General features: G+C 37.1%; 1 protein-coding gene across 1 annotated transcript in view; it reads right to left on the bottom strand.

Annotated features, from left to right (window-relative positions):
* LOC127650010 (grainyhead-like protein 2 homolog) overlaps positions 1-20,828 on the bottom strand; it is a 43,513-nt gene that overhangs the window by 16,272 nt on the left and 6,413 nt on the right. The window contains exons 5-12 of the mRNA XM_052135114.1: positions 20,332-20,387; positions 20,088-20,244; positions 18,475-18,586; positions 12,850-12,944; positions 4,768-4,926; positions 3,939-3,996; positions 2,504-2,643; positions 2,026-2,063 (exon numbers count right to left, since the gene is read on the bottom strand). Coding sequence (XP_051991074.1) covers positions 2,026-2,063; positions 2,504-2,643; positions 3,939-3,996; positions 4,768-4,926; positions 12,850-12,944; positions 18,475-18,586; positions 20,088-20,244; positions 20,332-20,387 — 815 coding nt within the window. The remainder of the gene's footprint in view (positions 1-2,025; positions 2,064-2,503; positions 2,644-3,938; positions 3,997-4,767; positions 4,927-12,849; positions 12,945-18,474; positions 18,587-20,087; positions 20,245-20,331; positions 20,388-20,828) is intronic.

The raw sequence follows: 20,828 nt of genomic DNA, 5'->3' as shown, positions 1-20,828 counted from the left end.
ATTCATATTATAAAGTAATAACTTTATGAAATCAACTCAAAGATGTTTTTGAAAAGAAAATGAGAGCAGGAATTTACCAATCTTAATACATTTTCTTGAGGATCCTTATAATCTACCATTGCGTGAATTATAGCTGGCCGATTAATTGAACGTTCACGATGTATTAACAATGATTCTGCTGGCGATATACAAATTAAGCAACATAATGACTATTGTGATGATGTCAATGCACTGCAATTTTTATTTGGCCATTACGTTTCCTAAAGAGAGAATCATGAGACTATTTTCACGATCTCCTCTTATCTCGTGACTAGTAAGTATTAAGAGTGTTTAAACAGAGATTTTTTAATTCTGTGGCAAAATGAGGCATTAGAGTTGGTACAAAATGATTAGATAATAATTTTATTAAAAACCACTTGTTTGTGTCGTCACTCAAAGATTTTCATGGAAGTCCCTTCTTACATTTGAAATAATTTAGTAAAAACATATATGTAGGCCAACATTACTACTGTTTGTTTGTACAATTACTTTGTATTGTTATATTGGTGCATTTAAATAGAAATGATTAAATATCAGTCATTCTTACATGGAAAAACTCCAGTGTACAGCACATGTTTAAGATGGAAACATATTACATTTTGTCAACTCAGTCAGAATTTTTAGAATAGTATGAAAACTTATTGAATGTATTTTATCACTTAACTCCTTTGCTGAACAATATTATTGCATAATTAAAGACTTTACACTTGTTGGATGAATTAAATTAAAATAGCACACTTTTTGATGTCTGACAGAGTTGGCACAAATGACATTAAGATGCAAGTTATGAAGTGAATAAATGTCAATTTTCAGAAGAAAAAAGCGTTTTTATAAAAACCTGTTCCCATATATCGTTCGTTAGCTGAGACCTTTGTCTACAAATAAATCCATTTGAAAATAATTTAGTATTAGGAAATAAAAACTTGTTTTGTCCCTTATCTCAAGAATCAGTGAGGCTATGTTGGCTGTTTTGTTAAAATGACGGGTCCTATGACTGGAAAAAAAATTACCAATTTAAAGGTGCACTCAGTAAGTTTTTGTTCGTGTCATCTTGGATTTACAGTGACACCTAGTGGTGTGGATGCAGCATCATTCAATCTCAAGGTTTCAGTTAAAGATGCCATTGTAGAAATTCACTTTTCACAGTCAGCCATGATTAATCCATGTGTGAAAGTGTCCAATAACAGGGCAGTTACTGAGATTAAGTGAGTAGAGTTCAGCTGATCATGTGATACTAACATGGCAGCCCCCATGTGCGGAAGTGCACCTTTAAAGGGATCATTTACTCACTCTTATGCCATCCCAGATGTGTATGACTTTCTTTCTTCTGCTGAACACAAATTAAGATTTTTAGATAAACATTCAATGCAAGTGAATGGTGACCAGAACTTTGAAGCTCCAAAAAGCACATAAATGCAGCATAAATGTAATCCATATGACTCCAGTGGTTTAATCAATGTCTTCTGAAGTGATCCAATTGGTTTTGGGTGAGAATCTAGGTACGATCATGATTTCAAGCTTGAATACACTTTCTAGTGCTTGATGCATGATCATTCCTAGAGACTGCAATGGTAAGATGTACAGTGAAAAAGGAGTTATATTTTGGTCTGTTCTCACCCAAAACCAATTGGATCGCTTCAAAAGATATTAAACCACTAAAGTTGTATGGGTTACTTTTATGCTACTTTATGAGCTTTTTGTTGCTTTAAAGTTCTGATCACATTCACTTGCATTATGAGGACCTACAGAGCTGAGATATTCTTCTAAAAATCTACATTGTGATCTGCAGAAGAAAGAAAGACATACACATGAGAGAATTGTCATTTTTGGGTGAACTATCCCTTTAAGCAATTTGAGAGCAAATGCATAAATATTGACATATAAGGCTGGGAATCAAGCTACAACATTTTTATGTAAATCACCTAGCCATAGTGTGAATGGTACTTTCAATACATTTAATTTTGATTAAAAAAAAATATTACTCACCCCTCTCGCTCTATTTCATCTGTATTAAAGGCAAATACCTGCAAAGAGTTTTGTACAAAGTTTGTAGTTTTAATTGTATTCTGTAAACATTTATACTCTCAAACATCTGTAACATTTAGAACGACCCTTATAATACACAGACACACTACAATGACCAGTCAAGCAGATATCACTCCTAAACAAATATCTCATAAGCATCCAAGATACATCTCAAGCTTTATGAGGAAGGAAACTGTGACCTTTCATGTTTGCTTTTAAAAATGTCAGTCATTCTCTAATAGTCTCAGTCTCATTAGACACAATGGAGCATTAAGGTCTTCATGGCAGCTCTTCAATGAGGTTTTTCAACCCTTTCTGAGATTTCAGGAAGCTAAAACTGAGGGCTGACCATGAGACAAAATGGCAGTGGACTTTAAAAACAAAAGAGCCTGTGATCTGGTCTTTGAGTGTGTTTTGAAACTGAAATACTGACTCATACCTGGCCTGCCCTCTGTAAGTTCCCAAAGTGCACATCAGGGATAAACAGAACCGGCTGGGCATCCAAATCAGTCATCTTTTTAAAGAAGGTGGTGTCACACTTTTTCGGGACAGTAACTGCCCCAACACCTCCTTCTTTTCCTGATGAGATGATGTAAGAACATGTTGATCAAATAGTCAGTTAAAACAGATGCCTAAATGATTCAGACCACCTTAAGTGGTCAAAATAAATATTATATTAGCTGTTTTATATTTTATTTACTTTTGCAACCGTTACCAATATGTGGGACATGTCAAAATACAGTTTAAAATCCTTATTTGAGTGATTCTGTTATTTTCTAGCAATAAACATTCATTGAACACAACTATTAATACATTTATAAATTAAAATTAGTTAAAATACATTTCTAAATTACTTAATCAATAAAAAATTATTAAAATATAAACAACAGGGTTGCAAGTAACAAGGTTGTGCCTAAATTAAGCTTATATGTTTGTTTGTAGTTACTCATAACATTTTATTTTAAATAAATAACTGAAAAACATTTGTTTGATTAATTTAGCTTACAATAATTGTGGTACAGTAGTTGAATTGTTAATCTTGATAAATGCAGTCAACACTACAATTTGTGTTTAAATTTAGAAAGGAAAAATATGCCAATAAAAGGAATGCATGCAAAATTTCATATAATTAATTATAATTTCATATATCAAATAATTAGCAAAGTTTTGGCATTATTATTAAACGTTTTTATGAAAGGAAAATTCCAGGTTAAATACAAGTTAAGCTCAGTGGACAGCATTTGTGGCATAATGTTGATTAGCAAAAAACATATTTGACTCGTCCCTCCACTTCTTTAAAAAAAGCAAAAATCGAGGTTACAATGAGGCACTTACAATGGAAGTACATTTTTGGAGGATTTAAAGGCAGAAATGTGAAACTTATCATTTTATAAAAGCATTTACATTAAATCTTCTGTTAAATCACGTGTATTATTTTAGCTGTAAAGTAAAAAAAAAAATACATTTATAGAAATTGTCATTTTTACAGTCATTTTAGGGTTTTAGGGTTTATGGCGTTACAACGTCATGGCAACAAAGTTGTAAAATTGGCTATAATTTTACAAAGAAAAGGTTAGTAAGTGATTTTATCACACTAAAATCATGTTTACACACATATCGTTTACATCTTGTGTCTAACAGTATTTTAACGTTTACAAATGGACCCAATTTACTTCCATTGTAAGTGCCAAACTGTAACCCAGATTTTTTGCCCAATTTTTTTTAATAAAAGGAGGGGCAAGTCAAAATATTTTTTTGTGTTACTCAACACTGTGCCACAAATGATGTCGATTGACTTAAACTTGTATTGAACTTGGAACATTCCTTGAAGTGAGAATGTGTTTGACTGTTTTTCAGTGTTTCAGGCAATAGACCTTTTGTCTTTTTGCGGTTTTGTTTCCTCTCCTCATCTCTGATCTTTCTCTCCGCTCCCTGTGAACCGCACAAACACACAGACCAAAAAAAAAGGAGAGAATGAGAAACACAATTTCCTGCAGAGCTTACATGCATTCGCATGTACAGTGACCCCAGAAAGCATGTGAACACTTAAGTCACACTTACAATTTTAACAATAATAACAAATAATAAAATGTCAAACGAAATGTTAACTGCAAACAAATAAAAAAAAAGTCAGTTCCCCTGAAGTCCACACAGGTGTTGAACAGCACATTATGAACATGTTCCATTAACATTGGACAACTAGAAAAGTGTCACATACTTTTTGTCTTCATTTTGAATAGTATATATTGATATGTCATTTAAAACTTATTTTTGTGAAATCTTTTGATAGAAAAGTGTGCTTGTTTATCTTCCTTTAAAATAAATGCCACTTGGTTTGATATTTTATTATTTAATGCAAAGACATTCAAACATTTATAAGCATGACTAAAGTGTCCAAATATTGGTTCTGCAAGGTAACTGTACTGAATACAACCACAAGATGGTGCTAAAGAACATTCACTTGGTTTTGTAGAACAGCAAACACCCTCTTGCCATGTCTAAACACCCTTTTTTTCTGTAGGTCAGGCACCTTGTCTTAACTGATTTTTTTATGACTATCACAAAATAGGTCAAATCAAATGGGTGATCAATCAATTTTAAAGAAATATTGTCTACTTTTTTATAAAGATCTCCATGACAGCTTCAAAGACACATTTGAATGTTGGAAAAATTTACAAATAGGTTCAAAAGTTAAAAGCTCACCTTATCGCAGAAGACCTTGATCTGGCAATAGGCTCTGTGTAGGGGTTTGTTACTGCGATTGTTGTAGCTGTAGGTGTCGATCTGAATCATGAGCGGAAGACCCTTCACTCCCTTCTGAGAGGAGAAATCTGTGCTCAGACAGTTCACAGTGATGAAGATCTACAATCAAAGAAAGAGCACAAATACATTGGTCAACATGTACATGAGTAATCAGTGAGCTTGCACAATAATCTAACAGGTAACACAATCATTGGACATTTTTTAGAAAGAGCTGTTGGACATTATGATTTCTAGACAGAATTCACCCGGAATTTATAATTTGTGTTTCTTCAACTTTGGGCACATTTATAACTGTGGACTGAATAGGAACGTATATAAAATATCAATATATAAATTATTGTCAGGCATGTCTTTTTCTCAATATGTTTTTCAGGCATCGATATATTAACATTAGCTAAAAGCCTTGGAGTTACCAAAAGCAGCGCAACAGGTGGCGCTAAAGCACAGGAAGCTATTTTGACCACCAACATAAAACACTGAAGGAATTTGATGAAGAAATCTTGATTGAACTGTGAGGATGTGTATTTAATTTGCATCAAATTATATTGCTGTATAACTGTCTTGCATCCCCTTTAAAAATGATCTGATCTAATGTGGATTGTCTTCATAATTTACTCAATATTAGAGTATTTTTTGACTTTGCATTTAATCTTACGTGAGTTCTCTTACATCTTTTATATAATATACTGTATATCACAGCATCTTTGCCATTGTGTCACGTTCCAAGTACCAGGTTTCCTGTTCCGGTTTCTGCCAGTGTTCTGTCGAAGTCTGTTCCCCCTATGTTTCCCTTTAGGTTAGTGTGGCAGGACGGAGGGCGGGGCTGGGTCGTGATTCTACACACCTGGTCCCTTATCAGGCTAATTATGCCTCCAAGAGGGATAAAGGCTGACTGCGGAGGATTGTGCGGGAGAGAGAGATAGTTTACGGACATGTCTGTCATGTGTGTGTTTGTGTCTTTTTAAGTTTATCATTAAAACGTATTATTTATATCGTCAAGCCGGTTCTCGCCTCCTCCTTTCCATTGACTTCTTTACACTGGTGCCAAAATCCGGGAAGGAGGAGGGATACCCCATAGTACAGTTCTCGCCACTACCGTCCACCTCAATGGAGCAGCCGACCGCGAGGGGAGAAGGGGCTCCTAACCGACTGCCTCAAGCGGTCAGGGCTGCTGCCAGGGGCGGAGGAGTCACCTACCAGCCACTGAAACGTGGGGAGGGGCTCGCTGCCGACCACCTGGAGCGGGAGTTCCGCTGCCAGGGGTGGGGGAGACCTCTTCTGTTCCCCAAGAACACGGCAGGGCATTCCGTCCACCAGGGGCTGGAGGTCTGCCTCCGATCCGCTCGGAGAGGCGCGGTTGTCGTCCGTTAGTGGGTGGAGGAGTGGCCGAGGAACAAGCTACGGCATATCGGAGAACTGGCGAGTAGGTGTTTTTTTTTTTTATCTCTCTCTCCTCTCTCTCTCTCTCACTGCCGCTCCGCATTGGCCTTTTCCTTCTCATTTAAATTTTACAGTTTTTTTGGGCGGGGCCGGGTCTTGATTCTACACACCCCGTCCCTTATCAGGCTAATTATAGGGATAAAGGCAGACTGCGGAGGATTGTACGGGAGAGAGAGATTGTTTATGGACATGTCCGTCATGTGTGTGTTTATGTCTTTTTAAGTTTATAATTAAAACTTTTATTTATATCGTCAAGTCGGTTCTCACCTCCTCCTTTCCATTGACTGCTTTATAGTTAGTGTTGAAGTCTGTTCCCCCTATGTTTCCCAATAGTTTATTGTTGAAGTCTGTTCCCCTTATGTTTAATGTTTAACGGGTCTGTCGAAGTCGGTTCCCCCTATGGAACAGCACACTGGCCGTAGAACCCCCACAGCAGGGCGTTTGGTTGATGGGATGTTTGCTCAGCAAAGCGACACCACTCTCCCTTTCCTGTTGGGGTTTACAATCAATTCTCCCCACACAGTGATGCACCCTGATGAAACTCGTTGATGATCATGGTGTGTCTGTCAGTGGGGATAGAGGAAGCGGTAAGAGCCATCACCTGGTGATTATTGATACTAAACACCTGTGTGTCATTTCAGTGATGGCAGAGACAGGCTTGAAAAGCCCGGCGGAACGCCAGAGAGAGAGTATGACATGCACGCACGTACACTGATAAGCTGTTATATTGACTGATATAAGTTTGTGTTGACTATTATCATTGAAGCTGTGTTTGCCACGTAAAAAACCCTTGCTGAAAAGATATGAGTTAAAATTCTGGAAATAAAATTGGACTTACGTACACTGTAACGCCAACTCCCGTGTCCTTTCCCCCTGATCTCTGACGAACATTACATAGATTTACTTGATTATAGTAATTTGCTTGAACATAACTGTTTTATTCTTTTCCAGGACTTTTCAAGGCTATTGATTCGGTTGAACACAATTTCATTTTTAAATCATTGCAAAAATTTGGTTTTGGTGAATGTTTTTGTAAAATGGTAAGAACACTTTATTATAACTCTAGTAGTTCAATTAAGTTGATATATGGCACTTCCTCTAGATTTTACTTGTCACTTGGAACCAGACAAGTTGTCCAATATCCCCTTATTTGTTTTTACTTGTCACAAATATTTGCTTCATATTTTTCCAATAGTGGTCTCCATGGTATCTCTACTGCTGACAAACTGGCTGATGATACCACTCTTTTTTGCAAGATGCTAACTAAGTTATTTTAGCACTAAAGTATATCCAGCAATTTTCCAAAGTGTCAGGCCTATTTTTTAACCTATCAAAATGTGAATTGATTTCCGTCAAGAGTGTAACATTTCTAAAATCTGTAATATTCAAATAATAATAACTCTTTAATAATTCTGTAATAATAACTCTTCTGAGAATGGAGGGTCAAACTTTCTTGATTTCACCACTTTGAAAAACACTTCAAAATTAATAGGATAAAGAACTTTATTAATAATTCCTCCTCTATGTGGAATCTGATGAAGTTATTTTTTCCAAACTAGGTGGTTTGAGATTTTTATAAATATACACTTATAACATAATGAAAATCCCTGTCAAATTGTCATTTTTAAACATTATTTTATGCCTCACACATACCGCATTTGGAACAATAAGGACCTATTGTATAAACACAAATCTCTTTTCTCTGATAGCTGGTTTAAAAATGTTATTCTTTTTCTATCTCAACTTTTCAATCACAATTGATTAATAAAATCTTTTATCAAAGCATCTGGCATTGTGGCTGATGCAGTACCACAAGGAGTGCTTATGCTTTTCAGGTGGTTTTGTCCTTCTCGCTCAGTTGATTTGTGTGAAACTTTTGTAGGTAAAGAGCCTTTGTTCTAAATAAAAAAAAGAATTGTTCTTTTTGACAACATTGCATCTGTTTTGGAATTCTTGATTTCATTAAGTTTTATGTAAATCCCAATTTTGTGTTTACTTAAAGAAATGTCATCTTTGGTTTTCACAAATGTGAAAAAGAAATGACACTTTTATCCTAAACCTTATTTTTCTGTTAGCAAAATACCATATTCATAAATGCAAATTCCCCAAAAGCAAACTGCTCTTTTTGAGGTTCAAACAAGAAATAAAAATGCATTTTGAGTCTATTGAACGTTCAAAAAACTTGAAAGCAATAAGAACTGTGTCTCTGTATGTATTTGTAAATTTGTAAATTTGTATTTAAACATTATTATTATAAAACAAACCTTAACACTGGCCGATAACGATCTGGTAACCAATATATTGTGCATCCCTAATATCTCATATAATTAATCCAGATTCTTATACTGTATGGTGGACTGTTGCGTGACAACTTTCATGTTCATACTTTCTAACAGCTTGTTCAGGTTTGACCTACACAGTCCTGACCGTTGAAAGTGCACATTGTTTTTCCCCGGGCAGCCACCTACACAGGCAAAACAGGTGCCTGCCTCAACACGTCTACCTGTACCACTGACTGCTACAAAACGCCACAGCTAATGTTCAGACCAAATGTGAACCCTACAAACAGTGCTATGTAACTGAACAAAGATTTTATCTTAAACTTCATCTTTATGCAGTGTTTTTGTCTCTGCCTCCTCAACATAAATTATCGATCGGCAAGTTAGGCATCGAAATGTTCACTCAGCAATTTTTTTCTCATTTAAAAAGTTGTAATCCTATTGAAATTAATAGTAATTTTGTATTAAATCATGACCAATCATGTGAGATGAAGAGTTCAGTGATATCAGTAACCTTATAAAAGCTGTTTTATTCTACATGGGGCACGGGGGAGCCCTCAAGGGGGTTGCCATTTTATGATCACATGTCAAGCTGAATACTACTTGCTTCATCACAGTAACTGCTCTGTTATTAGACACTTTCATTCGTGGGTTGATTCTGGTTTACTGTGATTAGTTACCTGAAAACGACTGTGTTTGAATGATGCAGCATCCAGGCCACTAGGTGTCAGTGTAAGCCAATGTAAGCCACCTCGACATACTTTAAAATGACAGGGTGAACCTTTAACATTAGCCAACATTTAAATTAGAAGCCTAATTTGAGTACTTTCACTGTCTGTTGGCCTTCGATTCAATGTAATTTGGTGTAACAGCTTTGGGAGACCACAAGGGGGTGCATTTACTTTACTTACTACTGAAAGACAAATCAATGCCGTGCATGTGGCAGTCCAAAGATGAGAATCTAGTCACCATACACAAAAGTTATGACAGTTTTTGTACTTCTTCACGAATTAATAAATTGACGTCAATGAGTGTGTAGGTTAGTGAATGAAACTGTTGAAACTGCACAAACTGAACGATTATAAATGGCAATGTATATTATAGTGCAATTTCTTTGTATGTAGCCTTGAATAGGTTTCATTCAAGCTGTCAAACCACAAAAAGGCATACATAAGTGAAAATTCATTGTGTATGCTTTATGAAATATACATATACATAATTTCATGGGTTCGCAGGTACATGTAGTCCTATAGCGCATTAAGGTAAACGTATTTGTTGTGCTGTCCTAAGCAGAGGGGCTCGAGTGCGGGGCTGGCTTAAGCTCTAAAATTTTGTCAGACTAAACCAAGAAATGGACAAATAATTGGTATAGGCATTACGCAATATATATGTAAGTGGAGATTGGGAGGTGGAGGGATGCCGGAAGAATCGTCGTCAGAGCAAGGGAAGCAGGCTCATATATATCCTTGAAATCTGATTGGCAGGCCTAGATTAACAATCTCCTCCTGAATTTACATTTGGAACTTCATATATCATCCAGTGATTGCTATAATAAATAATTTACCTTTGATAGTGTTTTGGTTAAAATTTTATAGAAAACTATGCGAGATGCGCTCCATGGCGTTGTGCGTACTTTTATAGAAAATAATTCATCGTCAGACGAGTTCGGTTTGTAAGCCCTTTCAGTTACCCTGCCGCTGACACTTCACCAAAGTTGTGTTGAGAAAATGTTATAAAAAGAAAAAATCTATTGTGCAACGAGTAGCTCTATTTATACTGTATTAAAAAATACAATATAGACTGATAATCATCAGGAAGATTATCTGATTATCAATGTGTGAAAAAGGCATCGATCCCAAGCCTAGTACACTGTATATCTGCTATAATATACACAAGCATAAATAAATGACCTCAAACAGCTAACACACATGGATTAAAAGAAACAAAACCTCCTTTTCTTATTTAAAATCACAAGTGCACGTAGGCACGAATACAGAAAGATACGTATGTCTTGCATGCTTTAATTATTCTCTTATAATGATTAAGGAACGTAAAATTATTAATTAAGGATGTTAACCTCATCTGACCCATCTACAGCGGACCGCTTGTAAAAACAACTGAGCCCTTCCACTCTGCACCAACGACATCATTTCCACATCACAGATCAATGGCTCATGGAGAAACTAGGTTTATGGCTTCCTCCGTTCCACCCTACCATGATGAGAAGCACTTTGAACTATTGGTCTTGCAGTAAAAGTAGAAAATATGTTAGATCAAAGCATGAGATGCTTATCAGATCAAATTGAGAGCCTTTCACAGCCCACTGCATACTTTTACATGTATGAGCTTTGACTCGAAAAATAATCAAATCCAATTAAAAGCCCTTCCATTGTGAGGAAACGTCATATAGTTCACACTAATGGGTTTTACATGTGTGAGTTGGCCCTATGAAAAGCAAATGTTTGCGTAGAGAGCTTTAGTTGAATATAATCTAGAAGTGAGTGATTGAACTGAGCTTTATTGCAACAGAAGAGCCAAAATAGCAGGGCAGGACTCTGCCTGTGAGGCTGGGCAGATCTGGACTCAGGTTTGTGTGTATACGGCCGTGTACACAGACCTGGTCCATTTCCTACTACGAGTATTGCACAGGTGAAACCCGAGACCCCATAGAGGAGAAAATAAGAGCTCAAAATGAATAGACATTACAGGAAATGAGGCACCATGGCATTATGATTCCAAAATATCATGCTTTACATAGCTCATAGGGAGTGTTCAACAACGGAAGAGAGAGCAAAGCGTGTAAAATCAGATATCGTAACACTCCACCCTGTGTCTCCATAACATTTTGTGTATTACACACAATGATGGTATGTCTGAATAAGAGCCCTGGTCACAATACATGGATGCGTTGATTTAGTCATTGAGTTAAAGGAATTACTAATCCAAAAATGGAAACTTCTATCATTATGTACTCACCATGTTGTTCCAAAACCATATAACTTTCGTTCCTCAGAGGAACACAAAAATAAAAAAAATGTAAGACTGTACTGGACGTTCTTTTCTTATCAAAATTAATGGGGATTGGCATTTTCAAGATTAAAGAAGCACAAGCATAAAAGCAGCATAAAAGTAAAAAATAAAAACTGGTCTAAAAGAATTGTGCACTATATTTTAAGTCTTCTGAAAACATACAACAACTGAACAACTGAAGGGGAAGATTATCAGTGGAATATTGCAGGTTCAGTACAAATTAGGATCAATCGACAGCATTTGTGACATAATGTTGATTACCACAAAAGGTTATTTCGATTTTTTTTTTATTAAAAAAGCAAAAATATGTGTTAAAGTGATGCACTTACAAAGGAAGTGAATGGGGGCCAAACAAGAACATTAAAATACTAAGTTTTTCAAATATATAGCCACAAGACATAAACAATATGCAGTTAACATGATTTTGATGTGATAAAATCACCAACCATTTCTGTGTAAAGTTATAGCCAATTTTACAACTTCATTGCCATGACTATGTAATGTCAACAAACCCTAAAATGACTGTAAAAATTACAATTTACACAACTTTACAGCTCAAATAATACACAAGTTTAACAGAAGAATTAATGTAAGTGCTTTTATAAAATTATAAGCTTCACATTTCTGTATTTAGACCCTCCAAAGATTGTGCCCATTCACTTCCATTGAGTTCCAACTGTACCTCGATTTTAGCTTTTTTTTTTTTTAAAGAAATGGAAGGACTTTTGGAATTGGAAATTCCAAATGGAATTTTTTATAAAATTTTTTGTAATCAACATTACGCCACAAATGCTGTCTATTGAGCTTAACTTGTATTGAACCTAGAATATTCCTTTAAATTTCTGTCTGTTTTCAACCAAAACTATAAATTCAGAAGTATAGGAAAATGTTGCATGAGTTGTATGGGCTGCTTTTATGCTGTTTTTACATCCTTTTAGAAGCTTAACTGTTACAGTCCTATTCATGGTAAATACATAAAAACGAGTGACAAAAACATTCTCAGAAATATCTCTATTTGTGTTGCATGAAAGAAAACAAGTCAAATGGCTTTGGAACGACATGGAGGTGAATAAATGATTCCAGAATTTTCCTTTTTGGAGTAGCAATTCCTTTAACCCAACAAACTGCACGTGCGATTTCATCACGTACGAAGATCAATAGTGCTAGCAGGATGTCCATAAATCCAAAATACACACTAGAAAACATGCCCATTGTAAAGTTGCTCTGGAATTCTGAGTTGCTGTGTACACAGTCTTGGTGCAAGGTGACTAACCTTGCCCTCCTCGTTCACGTCCCAGGTAAAGGACACAGCATTGTAGGCGATTTCTTCAATATTCCCAATTGTGTTGAAGCTCTCTTTGTAGTCAGCTGTGGAAATAAAAAAACAAGAGAGGTCAGTTCCAGAGGCGGCGGCAGATGATTTTGCCGGGGCTTCAGCCCCGAATGTTTTGAGTGTAGCCCCGAATGTATTTTGAAAAGTTGACTGACAAATATGAAACCGGACAAAAGCCTATGTAAACCCCGAAATAATAAGTTGCCTTATTTCATTGTGCTTTGGCTTAGCACATACTGCATACAGCCTGTAAAAATAGACATAGGCATAATCTAGCCTATAGAATAAGTTCCTTTGCTGTCGGTAGCCTATGGGCGACTCCGTTTCTTCCTCTCTGTTGAATATGCAGCAGGTAGGGGAAGAACTTGCACAGTCGTTGACATCAACTAACATTACTTAGTGGCGAGTTAACAGCAGTTAGCAGGAAAGACAGCAAAAATTATGCAAATGAGGCTTTGGGGATTTTTCCGAAAGAAGTCAGTGGGTAAGAATTCACATTTGTTTTTGTCCTTAAAGTCTGAAGATCATCATCTAGCTGGCTTTCACCCACAGTAGGCTAAACCGACTGCCATTACATGTTGTAGCCTCTAGCCTCCTTGTATAGATTGACGCATCTTGTTAGCTCATTGTTAGCGCATTCACCTCTCACACCGGAGACCGCGGTTCGAAGCCCGTTCGGATTGTACTTTTCTTGTTTATCAGGTGTTGTTTTCGCTAAGGATAACCAATAAGCATTAACATAAAATGTATGTGTGACTTGTTTTGTGATATTAGTTTGTAGGAAATATACACTTTGATTTGATTAAATGGTTTTGTAGAGTGTAGCAAAGATGAGCAACAGACTGAGGAGCAGCAGCAGCTGTGCCAGAATCAGGCATGGAAACTGGTAACAATTAATCAGTCACTTTACTTTAGAGAAAGTTAAAAGTGAAACATTGTTTATCTCAATGATCCTAATGAAAGGATTTTGACAGATGAATTATTGTCATAGAGATGATGAGAATTATATACAGTTCGATGCCATAGTGTGTCAATGAACTTAGACTAAAGTCATTCATGTCTTGCTTTAACTTAGGATCTTATACATCATTTTGACTATTTATGGCAAAAAATATAAATTATTTATATTCAATATTTTTTTTACCTCACTTTACTCACTATAATATAACTCTTTTGTGATGACTTTATGGTAATGTACATGAAAATTCAAGAATCATGATAGATATTAGGGCAATCACACTGATCTGCTCTTCTTCAATGGTATTGGTCCACAATTTGACATATGTAGCACTTGATGAATTAGTTGTTTGAAGCTGATTTGCAATAAGTTATGTGCTGTATCTGTTCTTTTGCATCACAGATGATTCAGGGAGGAGAGAGGATGTTGAGGATAGTACTAGAGTGGAAGATTTAGGAACTGTAGAAACAGGCCCAGCCAGAGCAAAACTCAAAGAATACCCTCTCACCAGCTTTGGACTACAGAGAAGTGGTTGCTAGTGTGAAAATAAAATGGTCTGGGCTAAGCCCCGGATGTCCTTCAATGCTGGAAACGCCTCTGGTCAGTTCCCATCTTAGCTGAAACAAAACTGCAAAAAAAACAACAACCAGCATATGATGTGTTTGGGACACCAAAAGAAAAAAAAGATATAATGGTCGACAAACTTTAGTAATGTTTTCCTGAAGAACAACAGGACTATGCAGGTTCATCAGCACCAGACCAGAACTAAACTGAATAAAGCAGCCAAAACCAGCATGAAGAACCTACAGACAAAGTCCCGCAGGGCTGGAGGCATGTACAATATTTCAGAAAATATACTGTATTTGTGATTGATTTTAGAACATTTCTTTCTGACTGTACAGTTTGTATACACAAACAGCCCTGATGAGAGGCAATAGCAGATGCCACCGACATAAAACAATGTGTGCCAAAGTAAGCAATCCATTGTTAAGGTTAATAAGACAGCATGCTTCCACGGAAGATAGCGCTTATCTGTTTATGTAAACAAACACTTACTTTTTAAAGTAGCCACTTGCTAGGCTAGCACACATTTATGGCCATTCACACTTTAAACATGGCTGTGATTCGGTCTACACTCTTACTTTATAGTTTTACAGTACATTAAGGATGAGTGATCTCATTGCCAGTAACAGCTGGAGTCTGGCTGTCTATGCTAGCTTAGCTGCAGCAGTTAACTTTACTTTTACATTCTTATCTGGTACTTCTCTTTGAAGTAGTGTTGCCAACTTCAAAAAAGGTAAATAAGGGAAACGCTCTCAGTTTCTTTATACCACATAAGCCATCTGAGATTTAATTAAACCATTGGTTGCAGGTGTAAACTAACCACAAGACCAAGTAAAAACTTAATGCTATGTAATCACAGTGTATGCCTGCAGTTATGTACCATTTTTTTATACACTGTGTATGTGTATAAATAATTGTCACTGCTTGACTGAAATAAGTGCTAAAATGCATTTGAAATGCAGTTTCCTTGATATGTTCCAAAACATAAAATACAATGTTTGTGCTTAGTTTCGATGAAAACTCAACTGAAACTAGATTTGTACATTATCTGAAGAAAATGTAAGTTGTGCTAGCTCATGATATTCAGGTCCCAAGATATGGCTTGGGTCCATCCGTCTGTGTAGATCTATGGATTTTTTATTTTCACACTTGTTTTCACCTACCAGGTGTAAATCTGAAGTCCAATCTTTTGGAAAACTAACAGCACACCTCTCCTCCAGAAGCCATAAGGTTTGAGGTATAATAAGTTACACAAAAGTTACACACCAAATTTTAATAGTTAGGTTTATGGGTTTGTTCAAATCCCTAACCCCAGCAATAGTATTAGTGATGCTTGCCTTAGCAAACACCACAAATTAGACTTCCTGCCTTTAGTTATGCAGTTCTTTAGTGTTTAATTAGCAGCCGTTACAGGGGTGTTCCTCTCCATGTCACACCGGCTTAAGTACATCCACCACCTGTCTTACTTTGAAGAAGCCTAGTGGATTAGGAAGGCCGAAACCTTTCCTACTGGATTGCCTTAGCATGGTTTAGCAAGACTCGAGCATTCCCGTTCATGTCCGTTAGCCAGCTCCCCGCATTAAATAGCCCCATTCAAATACCAGATCCAGTGACATGGCCCCCAGCCTGAGGAACAATCCCGCTTCAACTGCTATTCAAATCCCAACCGTGGAGGTGTCAGGTTTCAGTCACTGTCTTCCCTACTTGGCTTCAGCATACTGTCATATGCCAAATGCCAGGAGGTCTGCCTACTTCATCAGTCCACCTTGTCATTCTTCAAACACCTTAGTGTAAAGTTCAGCCCTTGCCTTGAAGCGTCATATCGAAACATTCTTTCATTTTTAAGCTGTTTAGCAAGGCAGGTTTTTAAAATAAAGATGGTTGCCATCACGGCTCAGATATTCCCTAGGGGTGCTCCCAGGCTTTGAAAGTCTCCAGGCCAAATCTTGACAAAGAACATAGCAGAGCGTCTGATTACTTGAGATGAGGGCAGGACAAGATGCAACAGGCTCAAGATGAATGTTCTCTGAAGGTGTGACCGGACTGTGAAGAAGTTGTGAAATGTTTAAACTCATAGCTGCCCCAATTCAGATGGACTCCCAAAATGTTAATCCAGTGTGTGTGTTTTGACTCATTAAACCTACAGAAACAGGGCTAGTAAACTGTAGGTTGCAGGTTAAAAGGGATGATTCCTGAACTGACCACTGTGCCCTTATTAAACACCAGGTTGCTCCAAGAGGACTGTCCCTGTAATAAAATGCTCTGCTGCTCTGAATAAGCCACCCATTAAATTATGTACATGAGAGTCCATGGGCTGCTGAAAATGTATCTTCACTCTTTTAACATTTTAATATGTTGTGACCAGTTGTGACAACAATTGTTGCTCAACTGTGTGAAGACTCAAGTGTGGATTGATGCAATGCACTAAACAAGTCCTTGAAACAAATTTTACCCCTCGTCACAAGCATCAATGTAAAGTTATATAGTTCGTAAAACCCTTGTTTTTCTATGCCAATAAAATTGTCATTTAAAAGGCTATCTAATTGGAGTGGTGGTGGCGTAGTGGACTAAAGCACATAGCTGGTAATCAGAAGGTTGCTAGTTCAATCCCCACAGCCACCACCATTGTGTCCTTGAGCAAGACACTTAATCCAGGTTGCTCCGGGGGGATTGTCCCTGTAATAAGTGCTCTGTAAGTCACTTTGGATAAAAGTGTCTGCCAAATGCATAAATGTAAATGTAAAAAGATATGGGCAAACTCTCTAGTCAAAGTTCTGTGTTTACAGCCATTTACCAAATCAGTGCCCATGAAAAGGGAAACCAAGAGGAACCAATCTCCTGTGATCCCTGAGGCTAGGCTTCAAACCAGTGGTAAATACACAATTAGCTGTTTTTGAAGTCAAGCAAATACAGTACTTTGTCCATAGGGCAACTTCAAACCAAAAAGTATCAAGCAATAATTTAGTGAATAATTTTAGGATAATTTGAAACGTACTCTATGCAAGTACGTGAATACAAATGCTTTTATATATGCAAGCTAAAATGTTATGTGTCATTTCCCTTTGAATTTTTTTCTCATTCAGGTCAACTACTGTTATGGCAAAGCAACAGTTTGAAGAGAATTTAATCTAGATAATCTTTTGACATGGTTATAAGTAGCTGCATAAATAATAGCACATCCGGTTAAATGCCCATCAACTTCTACAGCCGTCTTGGTTCCGGAAGTATTTTTCCCATTCATTTTTTTCCATAGAAATTTCATTAAATCCTACATAAACGAGTCATAAGCCATGAACCAAACCAACCAGCTTTGAGGTGAATCACAACTGAAATTACATACTTTGATTTAAAGCAAAATCTATCTGAAAATCAGACAAAAGACAAAGGTAAAGACTGTTTACTTAACGCCTTTCATGAGGGAATGAACTACAATGCCATGAATAATTGCGGATGACATAATCAAATAAAAACGATGGATGAATTTGACATAATCAAATTAAAATCACGATGTTGATTATAATTCTGGAATCAATATACAGTATATTGCAAAATATTGAGATATATGAAGTACTTAAGTAGTTTGAGAGGTTGCATCTTTTGCAGTGGATCATGGGAGTAGGTGATTGCTACTGAGCTCTTTTGCTGCCATTTGTTTGCTGCAATTATCTGATTGGTAGATATTCACCTTCAGGATCATGGGTAGTGTAGTTCTTCACCACATAGTCCACTATTGATTTTTTTTTTTAGAAGTAATCGTTAACAATCAGTTCCCCTATTGGAATTTTAATTCCGAAACCAGACTGTTGTTCTTTGTTGCCTCCATATGTCTGAGGTTTATTACTCCCACATTAATGCAAGAATGCACATTAAGTATGTACAACGAGACAGCATGCTTGTAATGTGTGTCCAAGCATTGGTGTAGTTGCATAGAGTACATTTCTGGCCCACTATTGTGAGCTGGGCTAAGACAACAATGACTGATCCTAGAGGTGGTCTTAAACTTGGAACTAACAGCTTTCTGAAGATTGGAGAAGAAACCTCACCAAGGTCCAGAACCCTTTGCTTGGCCGTGTGCTGTCGAGAGTGCCAATACTTCCAGTACTTGAGCTGCTCATCACGGTTCTTATCTTCACTGAACACAACCATGATGACACTCTAATAAATGAGGAAAATATATGTTAACAGAGGTTATCACAATCCACTTGATTACTTTATGCCTTATGTATGTTCCAAATTATCAAGAGCTGCGCAAAATCTATAACTGTTACAAAATTATATAACACTTTCATTCGTTATTTAATTACTACAAGACTACCACCTCCTAAAACTACACTTCCATCATGAAGAATCAATGTCCAAGAATCGTATCCTTATATAACTAACGCTGCTACATTCAACTCAGACTGTCTGAATTTCCAAATTTCTACTTGGAAAAAGTGCAATAGAATGTAACTTGAAGTCAGATTTCCAGCTTGGAAATCCACAACTCGGATTTCGCAGAAATGCGGGTGTACAATGTCATGTGAACAGGGTGGCACCCAGGAAAATGTACATAATTAATGATAAATATTTGTGTTTAAATTAATAAAATGCATCAGTAAGTTGTTCCTAGTATACATGATAAAATAAAACCTGTTTAGCAAACATTGGCAGAGACAGAATTGTTAAACATGATAATGATGATTCCGTTGTTAATAATTGTACACCTGGAGAACAAATGCTAGCATTCTTATCCTGCATCATTTGGTTGACAGATTTTTGTTAAAAATCTAAATGCAAGGCAAACAAAATTTCTACGGAGCCACTGGCTCCTTAAAAGAAACATTTAGGAGCCAAATGGTTGTTTTTAGTTGCCAAATTACTGAATTGCATAATTTACATGTTAAAAAGTCTTTCCTTACTGTGATGGGGCAGCCCGGATGCAGTTTATTGTGCTTCCAAAATATCATTAATAATCAGAAAAAACATGGGACTTTTAATTATGAACAAGCCTGAAATACTGCAGGGACTCTTATTTTGAAATGCCTGCACTACCAGGTGCTCTCACAAACAAATTAAGAAAAATGTTTCCACAATTTGGAATGCCCAATTCCCAATGTGCCCTAAATCCTAGTGATGGCGTAGTGACTCGCCTCAATCCCGATAGCGGAGGACGAATCTCAGCTGCCTCCGCGTCTGAGACCATCAATCCACGCATCTTATCACATGGCTTGTTGAGCGCATTACCGCGGAGACATAGCATGTATGGAAGCTTAACACCATCCACCACGGCATCCACGCACAACTCACCATGCGCCATACCGAGAGCAAACCACATTAGAGCGACCACGAGGAGGTTACTCCATGAATATACCCTCCCTAGCAACCGGACCAATTTGGTTGCTTTGGAGACCTGGCTGGAATCCCACAGCGTGCCCTGGGATTCAAATTAGTGAACTCCAGGGTTGGTAGCCAGCATCATTACCATTGAGCTACCAAAGGTTTTGCTGCAGTCTGGAGCCCAGTAACTGTAGAGTAGCTGTTTTGTTTCCCTATCCAGCATCTTAAAAAGCATCAGGCAATGGAACGCCTTAATGGTCGGAAGTTGAAGAGCATCCCATATCTGACTTTGAATGGAAAGGAGCATTAGTTTGAGAAGAGTAAGCATTCCACTCACCCTCACTTTGCTGATGGGATGTCGGAGGCGTTTATTGGCACTTGTCTCATTCAGTGTAATGGCGTAGAACTGGCCCTTGTTCAGGTAGGTCATGGGCCCCTCACCCTGCTTCTGCCGCAAAGACCTGGTGGCCTCTAGTGTGTACTGAAAGGTGTCTCTGTGGGACAACAATTTAGGTATGTGAGAGCTTCAAGTCTACTGCCGTACACTTGTACCATGTAGCGCATTTGGAATGAACACTTACATATCTGACTGGTCAAATTTGAAATCATCAGCTCTGAGAGATGAAGAGCGGTACTTCTGCATCAAAAGAAACATAAATTCAACCATTCATTTGCCTTAGTAGAGCCACTTAAATTCAATTGATTGAGGTTTTGTAACATGTAATACATTAAAGGAATAGTTTTTCCCCCAAAAGTGAAAAATGTTTCATTATAGATTCTAGGTGCGTCCCAAACCGCACACTTCTGCTCTATTCTACGCCATTTTAAAGTGTAAGTAGTGTGAGTTGTATGATTACACTAAAAATGCAACAAAACGCATCTGCCATTACATTCCCTTGCACTATCTGTACATAACAGATTTGTATTTGTACATACATATAAATATATTTTTTATTTTATTTTTTTGGTTTTATTTTATATTTGTCTTGTTGTTGTATTGTTGTCTACTGGAAGCTTCTGTCATCAAGACAAATTTCTTGTATGTGTAAGCACACTTCGCAATAAAGCTCATTCTAAT

Source organism: Xyrauchen texanus, chromosome 10 (genome assembly GCF_025860055.1).
Source record: "Xyrauchen texanus isolate HMW12.3.18 chromosome 10, RBS_HiC_50CHRs, whole genome shotgun sequence".
In the NCBI taxonomy this organism is placed as follows: domain Eukaryota; kingdom Metazoa; phylum Chordata; class Actinopteri; order Cypriniformes; family Catostomidae; genus Xyrauchen; species Xyrauchen texanus.
Note: the sequence above shows the minus strand (reverse complement) of the source record. Positions and strands in the feature narration are given on the sequence as shown.